The sequence below is a fragment of the Grammomys surdaster genome, unplaced genomic scaffold (assembly GCF_004785775.1).
Source record: "Grammomys surdaster isolate TR1022 unplaced genomic scaffold, NIH_TR_1.0 130, whole genome shotgun sequence".
Lineage (NCBI taxonomy): Eukaryota > Metazoa > Chordata > Mammalia > Rodentia > Muridae > Grammomys > Grammomys surdaster.
In genome coordinates, this window is record NW_021604588.1 from 9,322,078 (window position 1) to 9,344,688 (window position 22,611).

The 22,611-nt window shown below is 35.8% G+C and overlaps 1 protein-coding gene across 1 annotated transcript in view; it reads right to left on the minus strand.

The window, feature by feature from the left end:
- Positions 1-22,611, minus strand: part of CUNH1orf112 (chromosome unknown C1orf112 homolog) — a 42,811-nt gene that overhangs the window by 8,197 nt on the left and 12,003 nt on the right. Inside the window, exons 8-18 of the mRNA XM_028758104.1 lie at positions 22,375-22,513; positions 20,548-20,628; positions 19,229-19,293; positions 14,040-14,188; positions 13,680-13,794; positions 11,318-11,504; positions 10,201-10,283; positions 9,576-9,627; positions 7,991-8,080; positions 2,376-2,561; positions 96-218 (exon numbers count right to left, since the gene is read on the minus strand). Coding sequence (XP_028613937.1) covers positions 96-218; positions 2,376-2,561; positions 7,991-8,080; positions 9,576-9,627; positions 10,201-10,283; positions 11,318-11,504; positions 13,680-13,794; positions 14,040-14,188; positions 19,229-19,293; positions 20,548-20,628; positions 22,375-22,513 — 1,270 coding nt within the window. The remainder of the gene's footprint in view (positions 1-95; positions 219-2,375; positions 2,562-7,990; positions 8,081-9,575; positions 9,628-10,200; positions 10,284-11,317; positions 11,505-13,679; positions 13,795-14,039; positions 14,189-19,228; positions 19,294-20,547; positions 20,629-22,374; positions 22,514-22,611) is intronic.

A 22,611-nucleotide genomic window follows, 5' to 3' on the forward strand; every position in this document is an offset into this window, starting at 1 on the left:
CACCTCAAGAAATTAGAAAATGTAATCATTAGGAAAATTGCAATATTCTCTTGTCAATATTTTGTAGTTTTTAGAGAAATGAGTAGCTTCCTTACTTGTTCAATGTTTATAAAAGCCCAAAGCTGGCCCACAACTTCAGTAACTGCAGTTAGTTGTCTACTATCCAAAGCTTCTCCAGCGGAACTGCATACAGTAAGCAAAACAGAAAGTGCTGTGTTCTAAATGGTGAGAAAAGAGGATAGTGTGAGTTTAAATCTAGCCTAATGGACCAGAGGCCCAATTATAAACATTGTATGAGTTACTTATAACATTTTATAACAACTCACACAGACTATTTTGAAATTGCCATTTAAAATAGCAACAGTATTGAATTTTACTAGGCTTTGAACATATGGTGTCCTTGTTGTGGCTTTTTTTGGTTTTGTTTTCATTGTTTTGTCAACTTAACATAGGCCAGAATTATCTGAGAAGAGGAAACTCAATTAAAAACATGCCTCCATCAGATTATCTGAGAACAAGCATGTAGGGCATTTTCTTGACTGGTTATTGGTGTGAGGACCCCACCCACTAGGAGCAGGTGCCACCCGTGAGCAAGTGGTCCTGACTATAGATGAGAGTAGGCTGTGTAAGTGATGGGAAGGAAGCCAGTACGAGCGTCCTCCACAGCTTCTGCTTTAGGACCTGCTTTGAGTGCCTGCCCTCAAGTCCCTTTATAATGGACTCTAACCTGAAATAAACCCTTTCCTCTCCATGTTGCTTATGGTCATTGTGTTTGTCACAGCAATAAAAACCTAACTCATTGAACAAGTCTAACTTAAAATATTATTCAATGAAAAGCTGTATTTTTTTTGTTTCACACCATGCACCCAGAAATCTATATAGGTTACTAGATTTTTATTATTTCTGGTGTTTTACCATGAGATGCCACAAAAACACTACATTGTGTAGGCAAATAAAGTTCCTAAGAAATACACCGTCTAGAATTTAAAACTGAAAACAATCTTTTTCTGGACTTACTCTTGCATCTACAAACAAATACTCAGATCTATTTCTGACTTGCACTGAAGGGGTGCACTAGGGGCGGTGTGTCTAGGGTGAAGGCCATACTGGAATCTAATAATCAGTTGCATTGACTTGAATCCTGTACTTTAATATCCATGTTCATGTTGCAATTGACTTATAGCAACTCATTCAAGATTAATCCATTTCTCTTTACAAATAAATACATACAGGGAGTTTTGGCCATTGTTTAAGGAGTTACACAATTTTAGAAAATTACTGCTTGTACCTAACACACCTAAAATATTATTTACTATAAAAGTGTAATGCATATTGAGAGTCTATTGACTGAGTTTGCTGAACAATTAATTAGAAACTAGTGTACATTAAGTACAAATGACACATTAGCCCACTCATGCAAAATAAAGCCACACCAAAAAAGTAAACAACTTCTTTGGTTTTATGTAAATGTTTTAAACTATCTTAATAATTATAGCCAGCTGCCATTTTACAACAGTACAGAAGAATAACTCAGTATGAAAACATATGCCCTGAGGAACTTCTAATCAAAAATTAAAAGAAAGCTTTCAAGTCCTTGAATGTATACTTTATCTCTATTAAGTTTTTGCATACTTACCATAAAGAGGTATTTATTATACTGGTTACTGCTTAGCAAGAATATATATCTACAAGAATAGAAGGTTTTAATTGTTTCCTGTTGTATCTATCCCTCAATGATTAAAACAAAACGTACTCCATAAAAACACTCAAAGCGTATTTGTTGAATTAATGAAATAAGTAAATCAAGATTGAAGTGGAAAGTTCAACTGCATGTATACTGTATCTTGTCCATCTTAAAAATTCATGTATTTTCTACTTATAGATGAATCTCTGGTTGTGTTTTATGAGGAAGCAAATAGACAGATGCATAGAGGCTTAGAACAGGTTTCTATAAAGTGCATATTGTACTTTACCAAATAAAAGAATTATGTCTAAGCTGGTTACAATGGTACATACCTACCATCCAGCACTAAGGAGACTAGGTTAAGAGGCTGAGTTCAAAGCCATCCTGGGCTATGCAATAATGAGATTCTGCCCAAGTGGGGAGAGAAGTGACAGTATTTGCTTCATTCAGACAGATGCTAGCAAAAATAGTAAGTGATGTGCAGTCATGCTTTCCAAATGTGCCTTACCCAATAGAAGAAAACCTTCCCACTCAACAATACAACTTACATTAATCGATATAATTTTCTCAACGATCCTTTTATAATGTATAGATCTAAAAATACTGCTAGGTTTTGAAAGCAAGCATATACACGGAGACTGTAGCTAGTACTTAAGACTCAGTAAACTGCTAATTAATCACACTATCTCACCAGAGAGTCGAGTTCTGCCAAAGTATGACAGCTGCTCAGCCACTTCCTGCAATGCACTGTGCATACTCTGACCACTTCACATGCGACTTGCTTCCTGAGATCAGCAGACAATGCCTGTAAGGAAATATACTGCCACAAATGCAAGTTGTCTGCTTCTTTTGGAGAAAATTTCTGGATAAATTCCACCTAAAATAAGTTGAGAAAAAAAATGAGAAACTTGAGACTAATGAATGACCGAGTACACAAGATCTAACTACTAACGTCAGCATCTATGCCAGGAGTGGAGGTGCGTACACACAGTCAGGAGGCAGAGCCATAAAGATCACTACAAGCTTTAAGACTGGCCTAGTCTACACAGTGAATTCCAGGGCAGCCAGAGACACATACTAAGTGAGATCTTGTCTCAACCAACATTTGTTTTTTAAACCTGCTTCTTAAATGCACAGAAAGATCACTGAGTACAGTACCAACATAACATAAATGAGCATGACTATTTTTATTGCTACTATATTTGTTTCCAAATTGAAAAATCATGCTTAAATGAAGTATGATACAAAATGCATGATACAAAAAGGAGTGTTAATAATAATGAAATGATGTTTTTCATTATTATTCACACTAGGTATATTATCTTCTTTCTATCCATTAGATCTGCTGTATTACAAGTACTCATTACCTAATGAGTAATTAAGTCAAACTAGTATCCCAGATGACAAAATTAATTCACCACTCTCCTGGCTTTTATCTTAGCTTACTGCATTTGAGAACATAAAGCCAAGATCATACATCCACTTTTCAAATGGATTAGCTTCGCTGGCCCTGCTCTGCCTTAGAGGACATACTAAATTAGTTTCCCAAAAGGAAGCTACAAAACAAAACAAAATTAAAAAAAAAAAATGGTTGTTTGATAAATCTGTTCTTCCATTAAAATACACTCTAAAGTGCTTTCTATGTTAGCAGAAAAGCAATACTGTTTTGTTAAAATAGATGTCAAGAAGATGGAATAAAAACAAACCCAAAGTTCAAAAAATAATCTAAATGTTAAGTTATTTAGTTAGATTTTGGTTGAAAAATAATGTATGTAACTGCTAAGTTTGTAGAACCCAATGAAAAAAATACACTGGTGTATTTTTTGTTTGTTTGTTTGTTTGTTTTTCAAGACAGGGTTTCTCTGTATAGCCCTGGCTGTCCTGGAACTCACTCTGTAGACCAGACTGGCCTCGAACTCAGAAATTCGCCTGCCTCTGCCTCCCAAGATTAAAAGCATGCACCACCACTGCTCAGCCACTAAGTGTATTTTTTTTTTTTAATTTTTTTATTGGATGTTTTATTTACATTTCATATGTTGTCCCCTTACCCCATCCCCCACCCACCCAGGAACCCCCAATCCCCTCACACCTCCTCCTTCTTCTTTGTGGATGTAACCTCTATCTACCCCCCCACTCCCACCTCCCCACCCTCAAAACTCCCACCCCCTGGGGCGTCCAGCCTTCATGAGGTCAAGGATCTCATCTTCCACCTGTGCCCAGCAGGGCCCTCCACTCTTATATATTCAGCTAAGGCCCTGGATCCCTCCATAAGTGCTCCCAGGCTGGTGGTTTAGACCCTGGGAGCTGTGGTTGGTTGGTATTGTTGCTCTCCTCATGGGGCCACAAATCCTTTCAGCTCCTTCAGTCTTCACTCTAACTCCTCCATTGAGAACCCCATGATCACTTCAATGGCTAGTTGTGAGCATCTGCCTCTGAATATGTCAGACTCTTGAAGACCTCTGAGGAGACATCCATATCAGGCTCTTATCAGCATGCACTTCCTGACTTCCACATCAGCATCTACCTTTGGTGACTGCACATGGGATGGATACTCAGGTGGAAAGGTCTTCAGACGGCCCCTCCTTCAGTTTTTGTCCCTCGCTTTGTCTCCATATTTGCTCCCTTGAGTATTTTGTTGCTCCTTCTAAGAAGGACCGAATCACCCCCACTTGGTCTTCCTTCTTTATGGACTTCATGTGGCCTGTGAGTTGCATCTTGGGCATTTTAAGGTTCTGGGCTAATATCCAATAATCAGTGAGTGAATACCATGTGTGTTCTTTTGTGATTGGCTTACCTCACTCAGTATGATAATTTCTAGTTCCATCCATTTACCTAGGAACCTCTCAAATTCATTGTTTTTAATAGCTGAGTAATACTCCATTGTGTAAATATACCACATTTTTTTAATCCATTCCTCAGTTGAAGGACATCTGGGTTCTTTCCAGCTCCTGGCTATTATAAATAAGGCTGCTATGAACATAGTTGAGCATATGTCCTTATTATATGTTCGAGCACCTTCTGGGTATATGCCTAGGAGTGGTATAGCTGGATCCTCGGGTAATGCTATGTCCAATTTTCTGAGGAACCGCCACACTGATTTCCAAAGTGGTTGCACCATCTTGCAGTCCCACCAACAATGGAGGAGTGTTCCTCTTTCTCCACACCCTCGCCAGCATCTACTATCACCTGAGTTTTTAATCTTAGCCATTCTGACTGGTGTGAGATGGAATCTCAGGGTTGTTTTGATTTGCATTTCCCTGACGACTAAGGATGCCGAGCATTTCTTTAGGTGCTTCTCGGCCATTCGAGTTTCTTCTGTTGAAAATTCTTTGTTAAGCTCTATACCCCATTTTTTAATAGGGTAATTTGGTTGCCTGGAGTCTAATTTCTTGAGTTCTTTGTATATATTGGATATTAGCCCTCTATCAGATGAAGGATTGGTAAAGATCTTTTCCCAATTTGTTGGTTGTCGTTTTGTCCTATTGACAGTGTCCTTTGCCTTACAGAAACTTTGCAATTTTATGAAGTCCCATTTGTCAATTCTCGATCTTAGAGCATATGCCATTGGAGTTCTGTTCAGGAACTTTTCCCCTGTGCCCAAGTATTCGAGGCTTTTCCCCACCTTCTCTTCTATTAGTTTCAGTGTATCTGGGTTTTATGTGGAGGTCCTTTATCCACTTAGATTTGAGCTTTGTACAAGGGGATAAGAATGGATCAATTTTCATTCTTCTACATGTTGTCCTCCAGTTGAACCAGCACCATTTGTTGAAAATGCTGTCCTTTTTCCACTGGACAGTTTTAGCTCCTTTGTCAAAGATCAAGTGACCATAGGAGTGTGGGTTAATTTCTGGGTCTTCAATTCTATTCCATTGATCTTCCTGCCTGTCTCTGTACCAATACCAGGTAGTTTTTATCACTATTGCTCTGTAGTACAGCTTGAGGTCAGGGATGGTGATTCCTCCCGAAGTTCTTTTATTGTTGAGAATAGTTTTCGCTATCCTAGGTTTTTTGTTATTCCATATGAATTTGAGAATTTCCTTTTCTAACTCTGTGAAGAATTGAGTTGGGATTTTAATGGGGATTGCATTGAATCTGTAGATTGCTTTTGGCAAGATGGCCATTTTTATTATATTAATCCTGCCAATCCATGAGCATGGGAGATCTTTCCATCTTCTGAGATCTTCTTCAATTTCTTTCTTCAGATAAGATAATTCAATTTACAGGATCTAAACTTCACTGAATATATGAAAACTTCTCAAACATCAAAAACTAAACAAAAAAAATCCCTTCTAAGTCCAAAGCAATACATTAAACTTGATAGTCAGACCTTTGTATTATATTATAGATGAACTCTATTTAATTTGCAGCAAATATTTAGCTGACAAAACAAGCAAGAGATTGTGTGGTCATCCGCTGTGACAGAGGACTGGTGGAAAAAATGGGTCCCTCAGAGCTGAAGGTACTTACTAAGCAGAAATCAGCACCTTCAGCAGAAAAACAAAACATCAGCAAACCCATGATTTGGTTGACTAGAGAAAGCAGTTCAAAAACCATTCTTCCTTAGAATAAAAGTTGAATGAATCAATGAATAGGTCCCCTTTTAAAAATTAAATGACATATAACAATGTCCTACAAAATAAAAAAAAAAAAATTAAAGGTGTTACTAAGCTGATCACTTAAAAGTCCCCAGCATTCTCTGTATAGCCCTTAGGGCTATACAGAGATAAGAGGCAGGTGGATCTCTGTGAGTTTGAGGCCAGCCAAGTCTATAGAGCTAAGTTTGGGACATCTAGACCTACACAGAGAAACCCTGTCTTGAAAAACAAAAGAAAAGTTCAGGACTCTACCCTAAGGTTGAAACATCATTTTAAATATTTAAAACTGTTAGAGTTGGCAGTTTAACCAAGAAGCGTGAAGTGTAAGGAAACACTATGCAGAAAATTTAGATTCCTCCTTAAAACTAAGAAGGGAAATATACCTGTGGTCTTAAAGTGGAAATGTAATACTTTATACCTTACATAAAAATAGTAGCACAATGTGATGGTTACCGTTAATTGCCAACTTAACACAATCTAGAATTAGCTGGGCAGGGAGACTCAATTATATTTAGATTTTCCTGTAGGGGTTGTCTTAATTAAGTTACTGATATGGGAAAATCCAGCTTACTATGGAAGGCACCATTCCTGAGGCAGGGAGTCCTCAACTGTGAGAAAAGTGGAAAACTGAGCTAAGAACAAGCATCCAAGCATGTCTGCATTCATTTCTCTCTGATCTTGACTATGGATGTGATATGACTAGCTGTCTGAATTTCCTGCCTTGACCTCCCTGCAATGATGAACTTTTACCTGAAATTTCAGCCAAATCAAGTCTCTCTTCCTTAAAGTTGCTTTTTGTCAGTGTTTTATCACAGCAACAGAAGTGAAACTATAACACACAATTATTAGTATGTTTAAATAAGGTATATTACTTTTCCCTCAATCAGGTAACAAGTAAAATAAGAGTACTGAATTATAATACATATCCAACTGTTTTTCTCCCCATAGAAACAGAAACACATCTTAGCATGTGTCAGTTTTTAGTAAAACATATCCAATCTGATGTGTGTTAATGATGTATTACCGCTCTAATTCAGGATTCAAGCCAAGGCCAAAGAGCTTTACAGGCAAATTTTTTTCATGCTAGCTATCTAGTGGGTTCCAAGCTTGACTCCATGTCAGAATCACGTTAAGTGCTTAACAAAAGCAAACTGCAGAGCCTATTCACACTCACCACTACATCTGATCAGAATCCAGAAACTTATTTTTTAAACACACACACACACACACTCTCCTGCTACTGGAGTTCAAATGGTGCCCATCAAAGAGACTGTACAAGGCTGCTCAAGCCCTTGAGACAGGAATCTCAATCAAGGTAAAGCTTGGTGACTTTACAACATCGAGCAACTAAGGCTCATCATACTTGTAATTTTCCTTAAAAATCAATTTTATTTACTCTGAAAAGCTAAGATGCATCATTCAAAGCCTAGCAGAATAAATAAATAAATGAAACAAAGATACAAAGCTAACTCACTGCCCACAAGTACCTTAAAGATATCTAAAAAAAAAAAGTATTCCAAGAAGACTGATTCAGATTATCTGTAACCTGAAACAGAAATATCAAAACCTATACAGACTTAAAATTAACTACCAAAGCATCAATGTTAATTTATGTTCCAGTTATATTACATTTAAACAGAATAAAGAGTAGGGGATCTGAATTCCATTCTCTCAGCTGATTGAAAACACTTGACACAGACAATATCCTTGCCTGATGGGGTGGAGCCATGAAGAAAAAGAGACGCTTCAACAGTATGGATAGGTTGGTAAGCTGAATACATTTTCCAGGGCAAGATTTAATCTAGAAAGACAGGAGAGAGAGAGAGAAGAGAATGATTTAAAACTAGAGAGTCAGTTTGTAAAACACAATTATACGCCAAAATACTGATGATCCTTTCTGAGACAGAATTACAGCTAATTTAAAATTTTAATTTAGGGCTACTCTGTAACTTTTTTGCTTTAAAGAAATTTGGTTGCTTTAATGAGAAAGAACATTGTAACATTAAAACATTGCAATTATCATTCTGATAACTTGGTGTGTTCATGATGCTACTCAAAATAATTTATGCAATTTTTAAAGATCTAAGCACAGTCATGTACAGAGAAAGTTGAGCTAGCATCTATAAGGCAATCCTAACCCTCAGGAGGCTGAGGTAAGAACACCTTGTTTAAGTTCAGCCTAGTCTAAAGATAGCTTGGTCTCAAAAATACAAATTAAGAGGAACTGGAGAGTTGGCCCAGCAGTGAGAATTTAGAGAGGACTGAATTTGGTTTCCAGTATCTAGATCAGGCCACTTGAAAACTGCCTCTAATTCAGCTTTGAGGGATCTGATATTTCTGGCTTTTGTGGAAATCGACATTTACCTTCCCATACATGCACTGACACATATAAATCTAAAAAATAAGTAACAAAGACTTAAGATATAAGACATAGAAGAGATCACTCTGTGTGCAAGATGTGTCAGGCTTTCCAATACCTGGATGTGAGCTACAGAGGCAGGAATATCTGCTGTTCAGATTCTGCTACTCATCACTGGAGTGTAAAATCATTAAAAGAAAATGCAGACATGTACGACACAGTAACTACTAAGAAACAAAGAGTGGATGGGTGCAGAGATGACCATATCAAAGGCAAGGGAGAAAAGCAATGACAAAAGGTCAAAAGCACTTCATGTGGAACACATCTCGTAATTAAAAAAAAAAAAATCACCATTAAAGATTAAAAAACAGGGCTAGAGAGATGGCTCAGCAGTAAGAATACTGACTGCTCTTCCAGAGGTCCTGAGTTCAATTCCCGGCAACCATGTGGTGGCTCACAACCATCTGTAATGGATTTGATGCCCTCTTCTGGTGTGCATGACAACCCTAATTTCTTTTCCTAGGAACACTGATCATAATCACTGAATCCCTTTCACACCATTCTGACTAAAATATAACAGAATCATAGGAGACCTCAGTTATATTAAAGAGAAACAGATGAACATTTAGCCACCAACATCACAACATTTTCACTTTTACTTTACATTATATTTTAAACTCATTTTCAATTGAACTAGTTTTTTTTTTTTTCAACAAAGAGTGGAACTCCAAAAGTCTGAAAATGAGAAAATTTCTACACTTTATACACTGGGATCTTTACATTTTTGTATTAGCATTTGCATTAATTAAATTAGCTGATAATATTAATTAGCATTAAATTTAGCTATTATTTCTACCATTTTTATTAACATCCAAAAAATATTATCTCAAAAGAAAACATATAAAATGAGTGTTTTAGGCCATTTAATTTTACTTACCAGATGAGCCACTAAGGTAACATGGTGTGCACCAAGTTCAGCAGATCCGTATCTGTGACATTAAAAAACTGCACTGAGTTTCCAGTTAGGCAGAGGAGTAAGGAAACACTCTGGTGAGGACATGTGAACTACTACAAGTTCCGATAAAGGATCTGAATGAAATGTCTTATACCAGAAGTGCTTCAGATTTTAGATTTTATCATATTTTAGAATATTTAAACTTATTTATCTCTTATAATTGGCTATATACATAACTTGAAGGTAGTAGTTATTTAATATTTCTAGTAGTTTTAGAAGTTAAATAGTTTCAAGGAATGTAACTTTTTACGTTAACCATTAGTGCTCAAAGTTTTGGATTTTAGACATATTGGACTTCAAATTAGACATGTTCAAATTGGATACTCACCATCAAAAAACATCATAATATACAAAACTGCCCCAACATTCACTTTGTACATAAAAAAAAAAAAAAACTAAAGACACCTGTTTCCAAACTTAGTGACATGAAATCTCATCATTTGTAAAGTCTTATTAAAAATTAAAACAACAACTTTTCTATGAACTTAAAATTATTTAGTGTTGGTCACTACCACAACCCAATCCAATTCTGATATGAGATTTTTACCGAGCAAGGAAGCACCACACATCCATCGCTAACAAAGAGGTACTCATATTTGTACTAAGCACAGCATTCAATAGAGCAGCATCCTAATGAAAAAACATAAATTTCAATTTATTACTAGGCAGATGCTTATGAAATACAAACATTCTATTTCTCACACCAAATCAGAAAGCACTTTCAGACTTTAATAAGATCCTCAGTGGGAACCTTCTACATGCTACTCTAAAAGAACCACAGTACCATTTCTTTATCTATTGAGTACCTAATATATGCTACTCATTGTGTTGAACTGAAGGGAACAGAAACTAATTTTAAGTATGCTAACTCAACCCTTGTAATCTACAAAGACCATCTCTAAAAGCTTTCAAGCAACATGGCAATTTTTCCTAAAATATTTTCAATCTTTTTACCACTCTAATTCCATTAACAATAAAACCATCTATAACAAACCAAGTATTACATATTACTATTTACTTTTTATGAAAAGGTATAGTGGTTTGAATGAAAAATGTCCCCCACAGGTTCAGGTATTTATACACTTAGTCTGCAGTTAGTGACATGGTCAAGAGAGGCTATGGCACTTTTAGGACATGAAGTCTTGCTGGAGAAAGTACATCACTGGAGAGAGACACTGAGAGTTTACAGACTTGCTCCACTGTCAAAGAGCTTTGTTTCCTGTGTGTTGTTGAGATGTGATCTCTCAGCTTCCTGCTCTGGCCATGCCTCCCCCATTATATGGACTCTCTGTGTTAACAGTCAAAACAAATTCTTCCTTTCTTAAGTTTCTTTTTATTACAGCAGCAGAAATATAACTAGCACATTAGGTAATTCCCCTTCTTATATTCTCCACTTCTCACAGGATCTTCTTATACCTCCCTGTGTAAAATGCAAAATGTTTTATCAAGTATTTTAGCTAAATAGCATATCTATCTAGTATTTTATGTATCAAGAATAACTATCTCTTAAAACACAAATGAACAAAAGGACAAAATGTACAAGTTGAGGTGACTGGGGTTTACAATAGTCATTAACTCTCATATGTTCTTCTACATAGCAAATATAATTTCAATGAAAAAAAGAAAGTATAAACTTCACTTTATCAAGTTTATAGCACACTTACCAGCTCAGGAAACAATGAGGGATGAAAAGAAGCCACAAATGCACACATATGAACACAAACATGCTGATACAAAGTGACGGGCACCTCAGCTTGTCCTTTACTCTTTACTCCTTGTAAATGAGTAGGCAGGGAGAGTTCACTAGAACACTGCCCAAAACTGTAGAAAATGGCTTTGAGTACAGACATTCTGCAGGAAAATTAAGAACATTGAGCCCAGCATTAATAGTAGTCAACGGATAGTAGGTAAAATAATGTCATGTATAGGGCTACTTTAGAGAATCAAAATGTCTAAAGATATAAATCAGTAATAATTTGCATTGAAAATGTATATGTACACAGACATTGAAAATAAAATATATTTATTGCCATAAAATCTTTAAAAAATTTTCTTGAAAAACGTTTTCAAAAAGGGTATGACATCTTAGGAAGGGAACTGAAGAGCCAGAAGTAAATCCACACACTTATGCACACTTTATGCCAAACTTATACAAAGAAGCCAAACTTATACAATGGAAAAAAGAAAGCATCTTCAAAAAATGATGGTGGTCTAACTGGATGCCTGAAAGGAGAAGAATGCAAATAAATCTATATTTATCACCCTCCACAAAACTCAAACCCAAGTGGATTAAAGATCTCAACATAAATTCATAAACCTGAAAGAAGAGAAAATGGGAAATAATCTTGAATACACTGGCACAGGAGACAACTCCTGAAGAGAATACCCAAACATCAACAGCTGGACCACTAAGATCAACAATTAATAAATAAGATCTCATGAAACTGAAAAGCATCCTTTTTTAAAAAAAGGAAACCATTAAAAGATCAAAACAGCAGCCTACAGATTAGAAGATCTTCACCAACCTCATACCCAATATAGGGCTGATATTCAAATATTTAAAGAATTCAAGAAACTAAATACCAACAAACCAAATAACCCAATTTAAAAAATGGCATACAAATCTAAACAGAGAATTCTCAATTGGCTGGTAAGTACTTAAAGAAATGTTCGATGTCCTTAGCCATCAGGGAAATGCAAATCAAAACGACTTTGACATTCTATCTTTGGCTAAGATCAAAAACTCAAGCAACCAGTCCTGCTGGTGAGGATGTAGAGCAAGGGAAACCCTCCTCCACTGCTGGTGGGAGAGCAAGCTTTTACAGTTACTTTGGAAATCAATTTAGTGCCGTCTCAAAAAATTGGAAATAGATCTACCTCAAGACCCAGCTATACCACTTGTGAACATATACTCAAAGAATGTTCCACCTTACTACAAGGACACTTGCTCAACTATGCTCCTAGCAGCTTTATTCATAATAGCCAGAAACTGGAAACAACTTAGATGTCCATTAACCAAAGAATGAAAAAAAGACACTGTAGTACAATTACATAATGGAATATTACCCAGCTATTAAAAACAATGACATCAAGAAATTTATAGGCAAATGGATACAACTTGATATGACAAGGCTAGTTGATAAATGGGAGGCCTCCCCTTTCTGAAAAGGAAGGAAGGAGTGGATGCAAAGCAGGGGGAGGTGAGGGGAAGGACTGGGAAGAGGGAGGGGAAACCAGTCAGGTCAAAGTTAGTTAATTGATTGATTAATTGCTTAATTAAAAGATCAATTTAGTCCCATGCATGGGAAGGGTGTGTGTGTGCATCCAGTATCTCACTAGTCCCTGCTCCTGAGTAGCTACTGACAGTAGATGCCTTCTGACAGAGGGAGAGTCTGTTTTCTTTAAAAGTGTGGCTCCTGGTTAAGTCAATCATATTCTACTTGATGGCCACACACCCAAGAAGATATGGATAGCATAAACTGGATTTAGTGGGTTATAAAAACACATGAGGACACAAAGTTGGGAATGAGTGGGCAGGCAGAGAAATTTATGGGTGAGACATACAGGTAAATATGATCAAAATATATTGTATGCATGTATGAAATTCTCAAGTAACAAAAATATTGTACACTTTTATTAAATAAAATAGGATATCAAAGTTGATCAAACAGGTTGCAAAATTTACAAGTTTGAAGATTACTTTACTCCTTGGTCATCCCAGTTTGCAAAAATAGACTAACCAGACCACCCAAGAGGAAGGATGAAGAATTAGGAGCATAGCAATAATCTATGTAGTACAAATTAGTGCTTAGACTATTAGTGCTGGGAAAGAGGGTGAAGACAAGTGATGTTTCCCAGGAGATACTTACTATATAATATCCATCATAGCTCTTTTTATACTTTTTCCTGTAGTGGAGGAATTACAGGCACACACCATGTCTGGGTAAAAGTTAAATTCAAGTCCATTTCAAATGTTAGAGACCCCTAAGCCACTGGTAATATGATTAGATATAAACAAAATGTTACCTAGCCATAGCTTCTGTGCACCACAGGGTCTGTACATCCTCCGGCTGAGAGGGCAGCTTATCCATGACAACAACCAGGAGTAGGACTTGTGGGAGCTGCAGTTCACAGGGCAGGTCTTTTCGGTAATGAAGCCATACATTAAGTTAAAACAAACTGGTAAACAACATATCCAAAATATTTTCAGCAGAAATTTGATAGTTTTATATAAAGAAAGTAGAGGTATGACTTAATAACAATGTTTCAATAAAACTACAATAAATTTTAAATAAAATTTATAACACAAAATAGTGACTGCTTAAAGGGAAATAATTGTCTGACATGCCATAATAAAGGAGATGATTTAAATGTTTTGAAGCTTACCAAGTTTACTAGCCAAAACTGCCTGCACAAAAGGCTGAAATTTAAGCAGCTGACTGATTAGTGGGTCCAGTACCACGAGGAAAGTGCCTGCTAACTCCTCCTGCTGTACTTTGGAAATCTTGGCAGCATACAGGCTTGGAGGAAACTTGCTGCAAAGATGAAAAACCTTATGCATTCAATAGCCATCTTCTAGATTTACATAGATGTATTACAAGCTCATGTCACAGTAGTACAAAAAAAGCATAACAGAGTGAAATACATATTTTATAGGAAAAATCTCAAAGTACTGAATTGATAACAGAAAGATATGAAGATCTAGAAAATAAATAACAGCTATAATTCTATAGAGAAAATATTTCCTAGAGAAATCTAGTACTATTTTGAAGTATTCTAATACCACTTGGCGGTATCTTAGAAAACAATAAACATAAATAACATATCAACTAGTAAACCTATGTAAAAAGATAGGACTGATAAATTCTGGCTTAGTTACTATGGAAAGTTGCTTTTAATAGCTCACACTTGTAATCTCAACATTCAGGAGCCCAAAGCAGGAAGACTCTGAGGCCAGAGTACAGACTCTATGTCAAATAAACAAAAGTGAATAAATAAATTTAATTAAAATAAATATAAGGTAAAATAGTTGTTTTAAGATTAGTAAATTCTGAATTTACTATAAATTGATGGTGTTTCTTAGAAGCTAACACTCTTTAAGAAAGAAACAATATACAACTAAAGGAGTTTAAAAAGGCTTTCATAGAAATATCTCAGTAATGGAGTTTAAACTAAACTTCAACTAAAATCTATATGAAATGAAATTTCAACATTTTTGCAATTACTTGATACTAATTATGGTAAAAATGTGGCAATTATAAGCACTGTCTAACATATAACATTTAAAAGGATACACTTAACAAATATCTGAATTCTTTCTAGTGTGAAAAAGAGAAGCACTTTTCACTTATAGACAATTATCTGTGTCACTCTGTTCATCTGACCTCCTTAATCCTGTATTCCTTCCTCTGTGACATGTAACAAGATGTTCGATTGTTAAGATGAATAAGTAATGAAAGAATAAAATAAAATACAGGCAATGAAATTAAACAGACATGAACTATAATTACTGAGTAAAAATTTTCTTTTTCAATCAAAAAAATGAAACAGACAAGAACTATAATTACTGAGTAAATATTTTCTTTTTCAGTCAAATGATGTTTTTGTACACTATTTCACAAATGTTTAAATTTCTATGTAGCAGAATGCACTATTTGAGGAGAGTACTATTGTAATACTGAACAGAGTATAAAAAGCACTGCCCTTTACATGGTTTACATTTTAATGAGATGGGACAGTAAGCAAAAAAGTAAACTTGTACAGCAGTCTCCCTGTATATATGATTTTAGTTTCCTGAAGTCAACTGTCTAAAGAACACTAAATGAAAAACACACAGGAAAAAAAAAAACAAATCTTGAGTTGTGTGCTGTTCTTCGTCACATGATAAAATTTCACACTGTCCTGAGCCACCCCAACTGTGATGCAATAGCCCCTTGTCCAGTATAGCGCTGTTGTGTATACTAGCCACTCATGGTTCACTAGGCGTCTTCTCAGCTATCAGCTCCACTGCTGACGTATGGTAGTACGAGTCTTCAAGATACTTTTACATAGTAGCCTAAACACGTCACAATGATTCTGTCATTCACCTCACCTCACTCGTCTCACATCAAAAGGTAGCCATAGTAAAGTAAAATATTTATGGACAAACAGACCGATTCACATAATTCCCACAATATACTATTACAGTGGTTCTCTTTTATTACATGCAAACCCTATTAAAATTATGTATAATATATGTATGTATGAGAAAACATAGAAGAGAAACCAGTACCACTTATCTTTCTGTAATAACTGTAGGTTTTTTAATATATTCCTCACGAATTGTGAAGTCTACTCTAACACAGCAGATCTAAATGTTATAAAGAAAAAAATTATCAAGGAAAATTGTAAATGTTACTTTTATTCACCTAAATTGTTGTCTCAGAGGTTTACTACTGAAGCTTACCTCTTCTAGTTCTTTCTGAACTCTAGCTGGCTGATTCAACTCAGCTGTTCTGGCTCAAGCGCTTCTCCAAGTTGACTGATTCAATCTGTCTTCTCTCAGCTTGAACTGCTCTACTTGGCCTCAAACTAACTCTGCCATTTGTTCTAATCTTCTGGCTCCTTCTTATTCTCTGGCTTCAATTACCTCTGCTGACCTGCGTTGAATGGCATAAACTAATGAACAAAATCAACTCCACTGCACTGCACTCCCTGCAATGGCTCCCAAATGATGAACCAAACCACTGCACTGACTCTTGACTGACTGAGCAGATTGACTCTCTCTTCTTGCACACTCTTAAAAAAAAAAAATAGCTTTTCTCCTCAGACTTGGGCATGGAGAGCTGGGCATGAAGCATTGTGTGTATCCTATCTCTGACTCATTTTGTCAAATCTTTCTCTGATTCATCGCTTTGTCTGCCCCTCAATTAGATGTCATTGTGTGGGATTAATGGTGTGTATGTACTAAATAATTACAGCCAGAGAGATTAAAGATGTGTACTAAGGGCATATTACATTCCAGCCATCACACAGACCAAGATCAGAGCAGCCATGTTGCTGGATTAAAATTCATCTACAGAAAATGAACAGAAAGTTCTTTGAAGAAGTCGTTTGAAGATTGGAATGTAATGAGAAATGAGAGTATATCTTGAAAAGGATGGAGAATTGAGAGATTGTTTTGTACTGAAATAGAGAAAATAGTAGCATGTCCTATATACTCATGAAAATGACCCAGTAGAGAGGGCAGGTTGATGGTACACAACAAAGGGACTATCTTCAAGAGTTGCCTGAACATATAAAAGAATTACATCCAGAGCACAAAGAGGCTAGTCTCAGGCACATGTAGAATTAATTTGGGGCAGTGAGGGACTATATGAGCTGAAGTACAGGTATTTAAAAAAAGTATATACAAGCTCTCTTTTAACTGCTTCCATTTTCTTCAGTGACAAAAATAATTATAAACATCAGGGAACAGGTGTCAGCAATAAAAAAGGTTGGGACTGTTGGACAATGAACTGACAGATATCAGGTTCTGGTGTTAATTTAAAACTCTATTAAATTAACTTGAACGATCAATGTGAGTAACCCTTAACTAAAGACTTTTTTGAGCTAGTTTACTACTGTAGGAGGAGCTAAGGCGGGAGGAGTAAGGAGAGGAAGAAGAGGAATAGGAAGAGGAGAAGGAAGAGGAGGAACTAGGAGACAGGAGAGGAAAATGAGAGAAGGGAAAATGGAGGCAGATGTTCACTGTCTCCCACTGTCAAAGGAAGTTGGTATATCTAGGTTGGGTATTGGGTTACACCTCTGATTGAGAGGGCATCTTGCTATTAATCATTACCAAACATATAAAGCCTTTGATTAATCTTTAAGCATTAGAGTCTCATTCTCTTACTGGGCCTGCATGGATGGTGGAATGGTCTGGGCAATGCCCAGCCTCACGGAGACAGCATGGAAGATTGGCAGAGCCATCTCTCACACTGGTGTCTTGTGGGTAGCAGGGCTGGTGTTTCTGGTGGGCTGGTTCTAGCTGCAGCACGCACGTGGCCTCTGGCCGTGAAACATGGCAGCTGAGCTAGGCAGAGCCGCTGCAGCTTAGATAGTCGGCTTGACCAGAGGCTGATTTTAAATAATTACTACAACATACAACTCTAATTTAAACCTCATAAAAGTGTAATAAAAATTAGTAAAACCAAAATCATGACAACATACTTGTCCAATACGAAAGACTGACTGGTACTCTTACTCCTTGAGTGTTCTAGCTTCCTAAAACTAGCTGAATGAAAATGAGGAACTCTGGTGGATACAGCTTCTTGGTGACTTCACACAGACAATTCTTGTAGGTACCAGTGAAGTAAGAAAGTGAGTGTACCACATCAGGCACTTTGTACAAGTAACCATAATCAAAAAAAAACCCCTGAAGCAGATGCTGTAATTACCTCAACTTCCAAATGAGAAAACTAACAGCTGCAAAAAGTTCTTTAATTTACACAGAACTATGCTTTGTTTTATATTGAAGCTACAATAAAACTTTATGGCCAACAAGATGGCTCAGTGGCTAGAGGTACCTGCATCTGGGACCAAGGACCTGCATTTGATCCCCAAAACCATATGGTAGAGAGAAAAACTCTGCAAATTGCCCTCTGAACTCCAGACACAGACAGACAGACAGACAGACAGACAGACAGACAGACGGACGTCATTGCATGTGCATACTCCAAAGCATGCTCATAAAACTAACTTAGATATTATGAGGAAAGGCTCTTCTATTATTCCATACCCTTCTATTAACTCTTCCTGAGTCTCAGCAAGTTCTTTCTGTCTATCATTCTCTATCCGATTCTGTGATTCTTCCTCAGAGATGTTCCTAGTAAAAACTTAGAGGATAAAGTTTAAAATACCACATCTAAAACATGAGTTTTTCTCATTACTGAGATAAACTCCACAAATAAAAGAGTATCACTTCATGGCATTAACCTATACAAAGCTAATAACAAAACAAACCCTTAAAGTTATAAAAACATTCAGGCATTATGTCAATTTTTAAAAAGCCTCCATTTTCTCTTCTTATGAATCTACACTAATACGTGTATCAGATTATTTTATATTATCTTATATGCCCTTAATAATCTGTTCAGTCTTTGTAACTCTGCTCGCTTGATTTTAATTTACTATTTACCTTGTCTATTGTATTATATCTGCTGCTAAAACCTCTACAAATTAACTTTATAATTCCACGTAAATTTCTAGATCCATCAAAACAGAACTATCCTCACACAAAATGCATAAATACAATATACATATAATTATTTGTGTGTGTGTATGTGCATTACACTCATATACAAATGCTTTGGTATTTATCACCATACCATTTATTTACTAGTCACTTTAAAGATCTAGTTAAAAACAAGTAAAGGTCACATGGACTGTATCCTTCAAAAGTATCCATCTCCCAGTATTTTAAACAAGCGAGTAAAACCTTACTGAAATATTTTTAAAAATTCATTCTAATATTTTAGTTAAGATAAGCATTATGTTTACATGAAGTGAGTAGCACTGTTACACTTCAGTAACCATAAAGTATTATTCCCTTTTACCTGTATATCTGAAGATAAAGCTGGTGCAAAATACAGCAAGAATCAGACAGGAAAGGAAGAAATTCCTAAAATAGAGAAATTCTACTCATTCTTTGTTGTCACATGATTTCCTAATTCATACCCCCACAGACAACATACAGAATAAAAACTTGGACATCCCACATTCAAATATAAAAAGCTTACATGAGGGAGCATGAGGCTATGCATTCAGTCTGGACTGTTAGAGCCACCATCACCCACAATTAGCAGCTGCCACTTACTGAGGCTCATCTCTTCTGTCTAGTTTTGCCATTGTTTGTTTGTTTTGTTTTTGTTTTTGTTTTATTTTGTTTTTGAGAGAAAAAGATCATAAAGTTGGGTGGCCAGGGATGTAGGAAGAGGGAGATGTTGGAGGAGAAAAAAAAAAAACACAAAAATATCTCAAATCTTTAAGAAAAAGACAGACATCAATGTGGGAGGGTCTTAGGAAGAAGTTCTGCAGGAAAGGAGGAGGATAAGAAAAATTAATGGAGAGTGAAAATGAGAATGCATTATGCACATATATGAAACCATCAAAGAATAAATTAAATTAAAAATATTAACTTGAGTAATAGTTTTTTAAAAATCACTAACATCTGTCAATAATAAAACTACTTTCACTGTTTGTTCATCTTAGATAACTTATTTAACCTATTCTCATTATTTCAAATACCGTAATTATTCCGAGAATACCCAAAGTGAGTCTGTGTGTGTGTGTATGTGTGTGTGTGTGTGTGTGTGTGTATACACGTGCGTACACATGTGAAGGGTATAAACATTTGAAGTTGAACTTAACTCAGAAATATGGTAGAAATAACTTGTAAATAGTATTTAAATACAAATTAACTTATTTTCTTCAAATTGACTTTGGTTTATAGAAATTGTTTAACTTATAGAAATAATGTTCAGAAAATTTAAATGCCAATGATGACACTAACAATATAAGTAATATAATAGAAACATAAATAATATTAAACCATAACCTCTTCAAAATGAACTTCAAAAGTACATTCAAAGGAAGTGCGGCAGTCCTGGCACAGCGCGCTGTAACCCCAGCACTGGGCTGTAAACACAGGCAGATTCCAGGAGCTCACTGGCAAGATACCAAAAATGGCAAGCTACAGGTTCAGTGAGACACTTTGCCTCAAAAAACAAAGTGGGGATAAACAGAAAACACAATCCATGTCAACTACTGACTACCACATGTGCACACACACACATGGAAGCCCATCCTGCCGTACACAAAAGGACAATCTAAAATTTAGTGTTTTACATATTTGTATTATAAAAAAGAGCCTTACCTTAGTGTAGTGCAAAAGGGAGTTAGCAAAGAAACGACATAATTTCAGTGTTTTCTGAAATAATCTGTAGTCAGCATTATCCTGTTCCAAAAAGAAATATAATGTAAAATTAGCTAAACCTATAAATGAATCATAATTTTGTAAAACAACTTAGTAAACAAAGGGATTGTAGAATTTTCCATGAAAATATTTATTCTCTGTATTGTTTTGTTCCTACCAGTTAACAAGAGATATTTTATAGATTAAATTCTGCATAATTAAATAGGAATTGTAACTTATAATCTTACTGGTTTGAAAGTGAAATTTAAATAATTTATTATAGTTCTTTACTATATGAGAACCAAATTAATCAAAAGATGAAGGTGACTGATGCAGAAAAGGTAAAAGGAAAAAAAAGGCAATGGGGAGCAAAGAGGATACAACTACCCATGAGTAGTACTGAAAAATTACACCCTAACTATCTATCTTATGGAATGAGAAGGACTGAGGGCTACTTGACACGAAGCTTAAAAAGACATGCTACATAGTATTCATGAGCTGGGGAGAAAGTTGGGTAATAATGACATTCTCTAACTGCTGGTGGAAGCATAAAATAATGCTGTTCACTTATATCATGAATTTTAGCTGTTATTATATTTTGACTATCAACTTTCTAGATCTATATACTAACAAAATATAGCACCAAGTAGGTAATGCAATGTTTTTCAACTTAAGTGACCCAAGCATTCATTACACAGAGCAAATAAAAATACTAACGGTAATGTAATATAGTATGAAAACAGGGCAAATGAATCACAACATAGTCTTCTGTAATTCATCCTTCTGACTATCCCTGTTCTACCAGTACTTGCCACCAGACTGGGAACTTCAATTAAACTTAAACCTTTCTATCCCCAAGGCTGGGATGGGGAAGGACACATACACAAAGGAATCTTCTGTCAGTTGTAGGTCTGTAAGAGGAGGACCTGTGTTACTGTCATTTGGAGAAGAAATATTCAACTCATCTTCCCATAAAAGTTACGTTAGTTCCTGAGCCCATTAATCTTGTAACTCAGGGATATGTGAATAAATTTCAAAATATTCCAAAAAGTCACTGTATATATACTTTTATAGGAAGATGGTAATTTCCAAGAACCCTATTCTACATATTTAGGGACACAGTCTTATTTCATAAATGTGATGCCACTTCAACACTGTAACTTCCTGAAATCAAAAGAAATGTATCTTTCAATTTTAAAAGAATAAACACACAAGCATGTGTAAGCATGCACATACTGTTAATGTTGTGATGCATTGGTGACAGAAGGGTTGATAATGTCTGTATTAGGAAGTCCTTAAATAAATGTAAAACACAGAAACAGAAACTTTGCTCTTAGGCAGAAATGAACAAAAGGATTCTGAGGAGAACGCTCTGACCAACGACTAAGAACATAAAGATGGTAGGTAGGTAATGCCATAGGAAATGAAAGGAGTTTATGTAATATAAAAAATAATTATAAGCTGCAAATAATTCTATATATCTTTTTAACAAAAATTAAAACCCTAAACCATACTCTGTATGTTCAAATAAGATTCATTAACTGGGCTGGAGAGATGGCTCAGCGGTTAAAAGCACTGACTGCTCTTCCAGAGGTCCTGAGTTCAATTCTCAGCAATCACATGGTAGCTCACAACCATCTGTAATGATCATTTGATGCCATCTTCTGCTGTGTCTGAAGACAGTGACAGTATGACCACATATACGAAATAAATAAATCTTTAAAAAAAATAGATTCAATAACTGCCAAAATAATATCTCTCCTTTGTAGTGTCATTGGACTACATTACCTGTGCAGCTGGCTGTGTTATCTGCTCAGCTAACTGTAAACAAGAATGAAAGGAGAAAAGAATGTCTTCACACACACTAGAAATTATCTCTTTGTGTTTCAACTGGCTCTTTATAACCGACTGGTGTTTGAGGCTCTGCCTAAGGATAAAAAAAAGATAAATAAAATCACCATAAGTGACAAGTGATCACATCAAACAATTCAGGCCCATAGAAAATTTTAACAACACAATGTATTA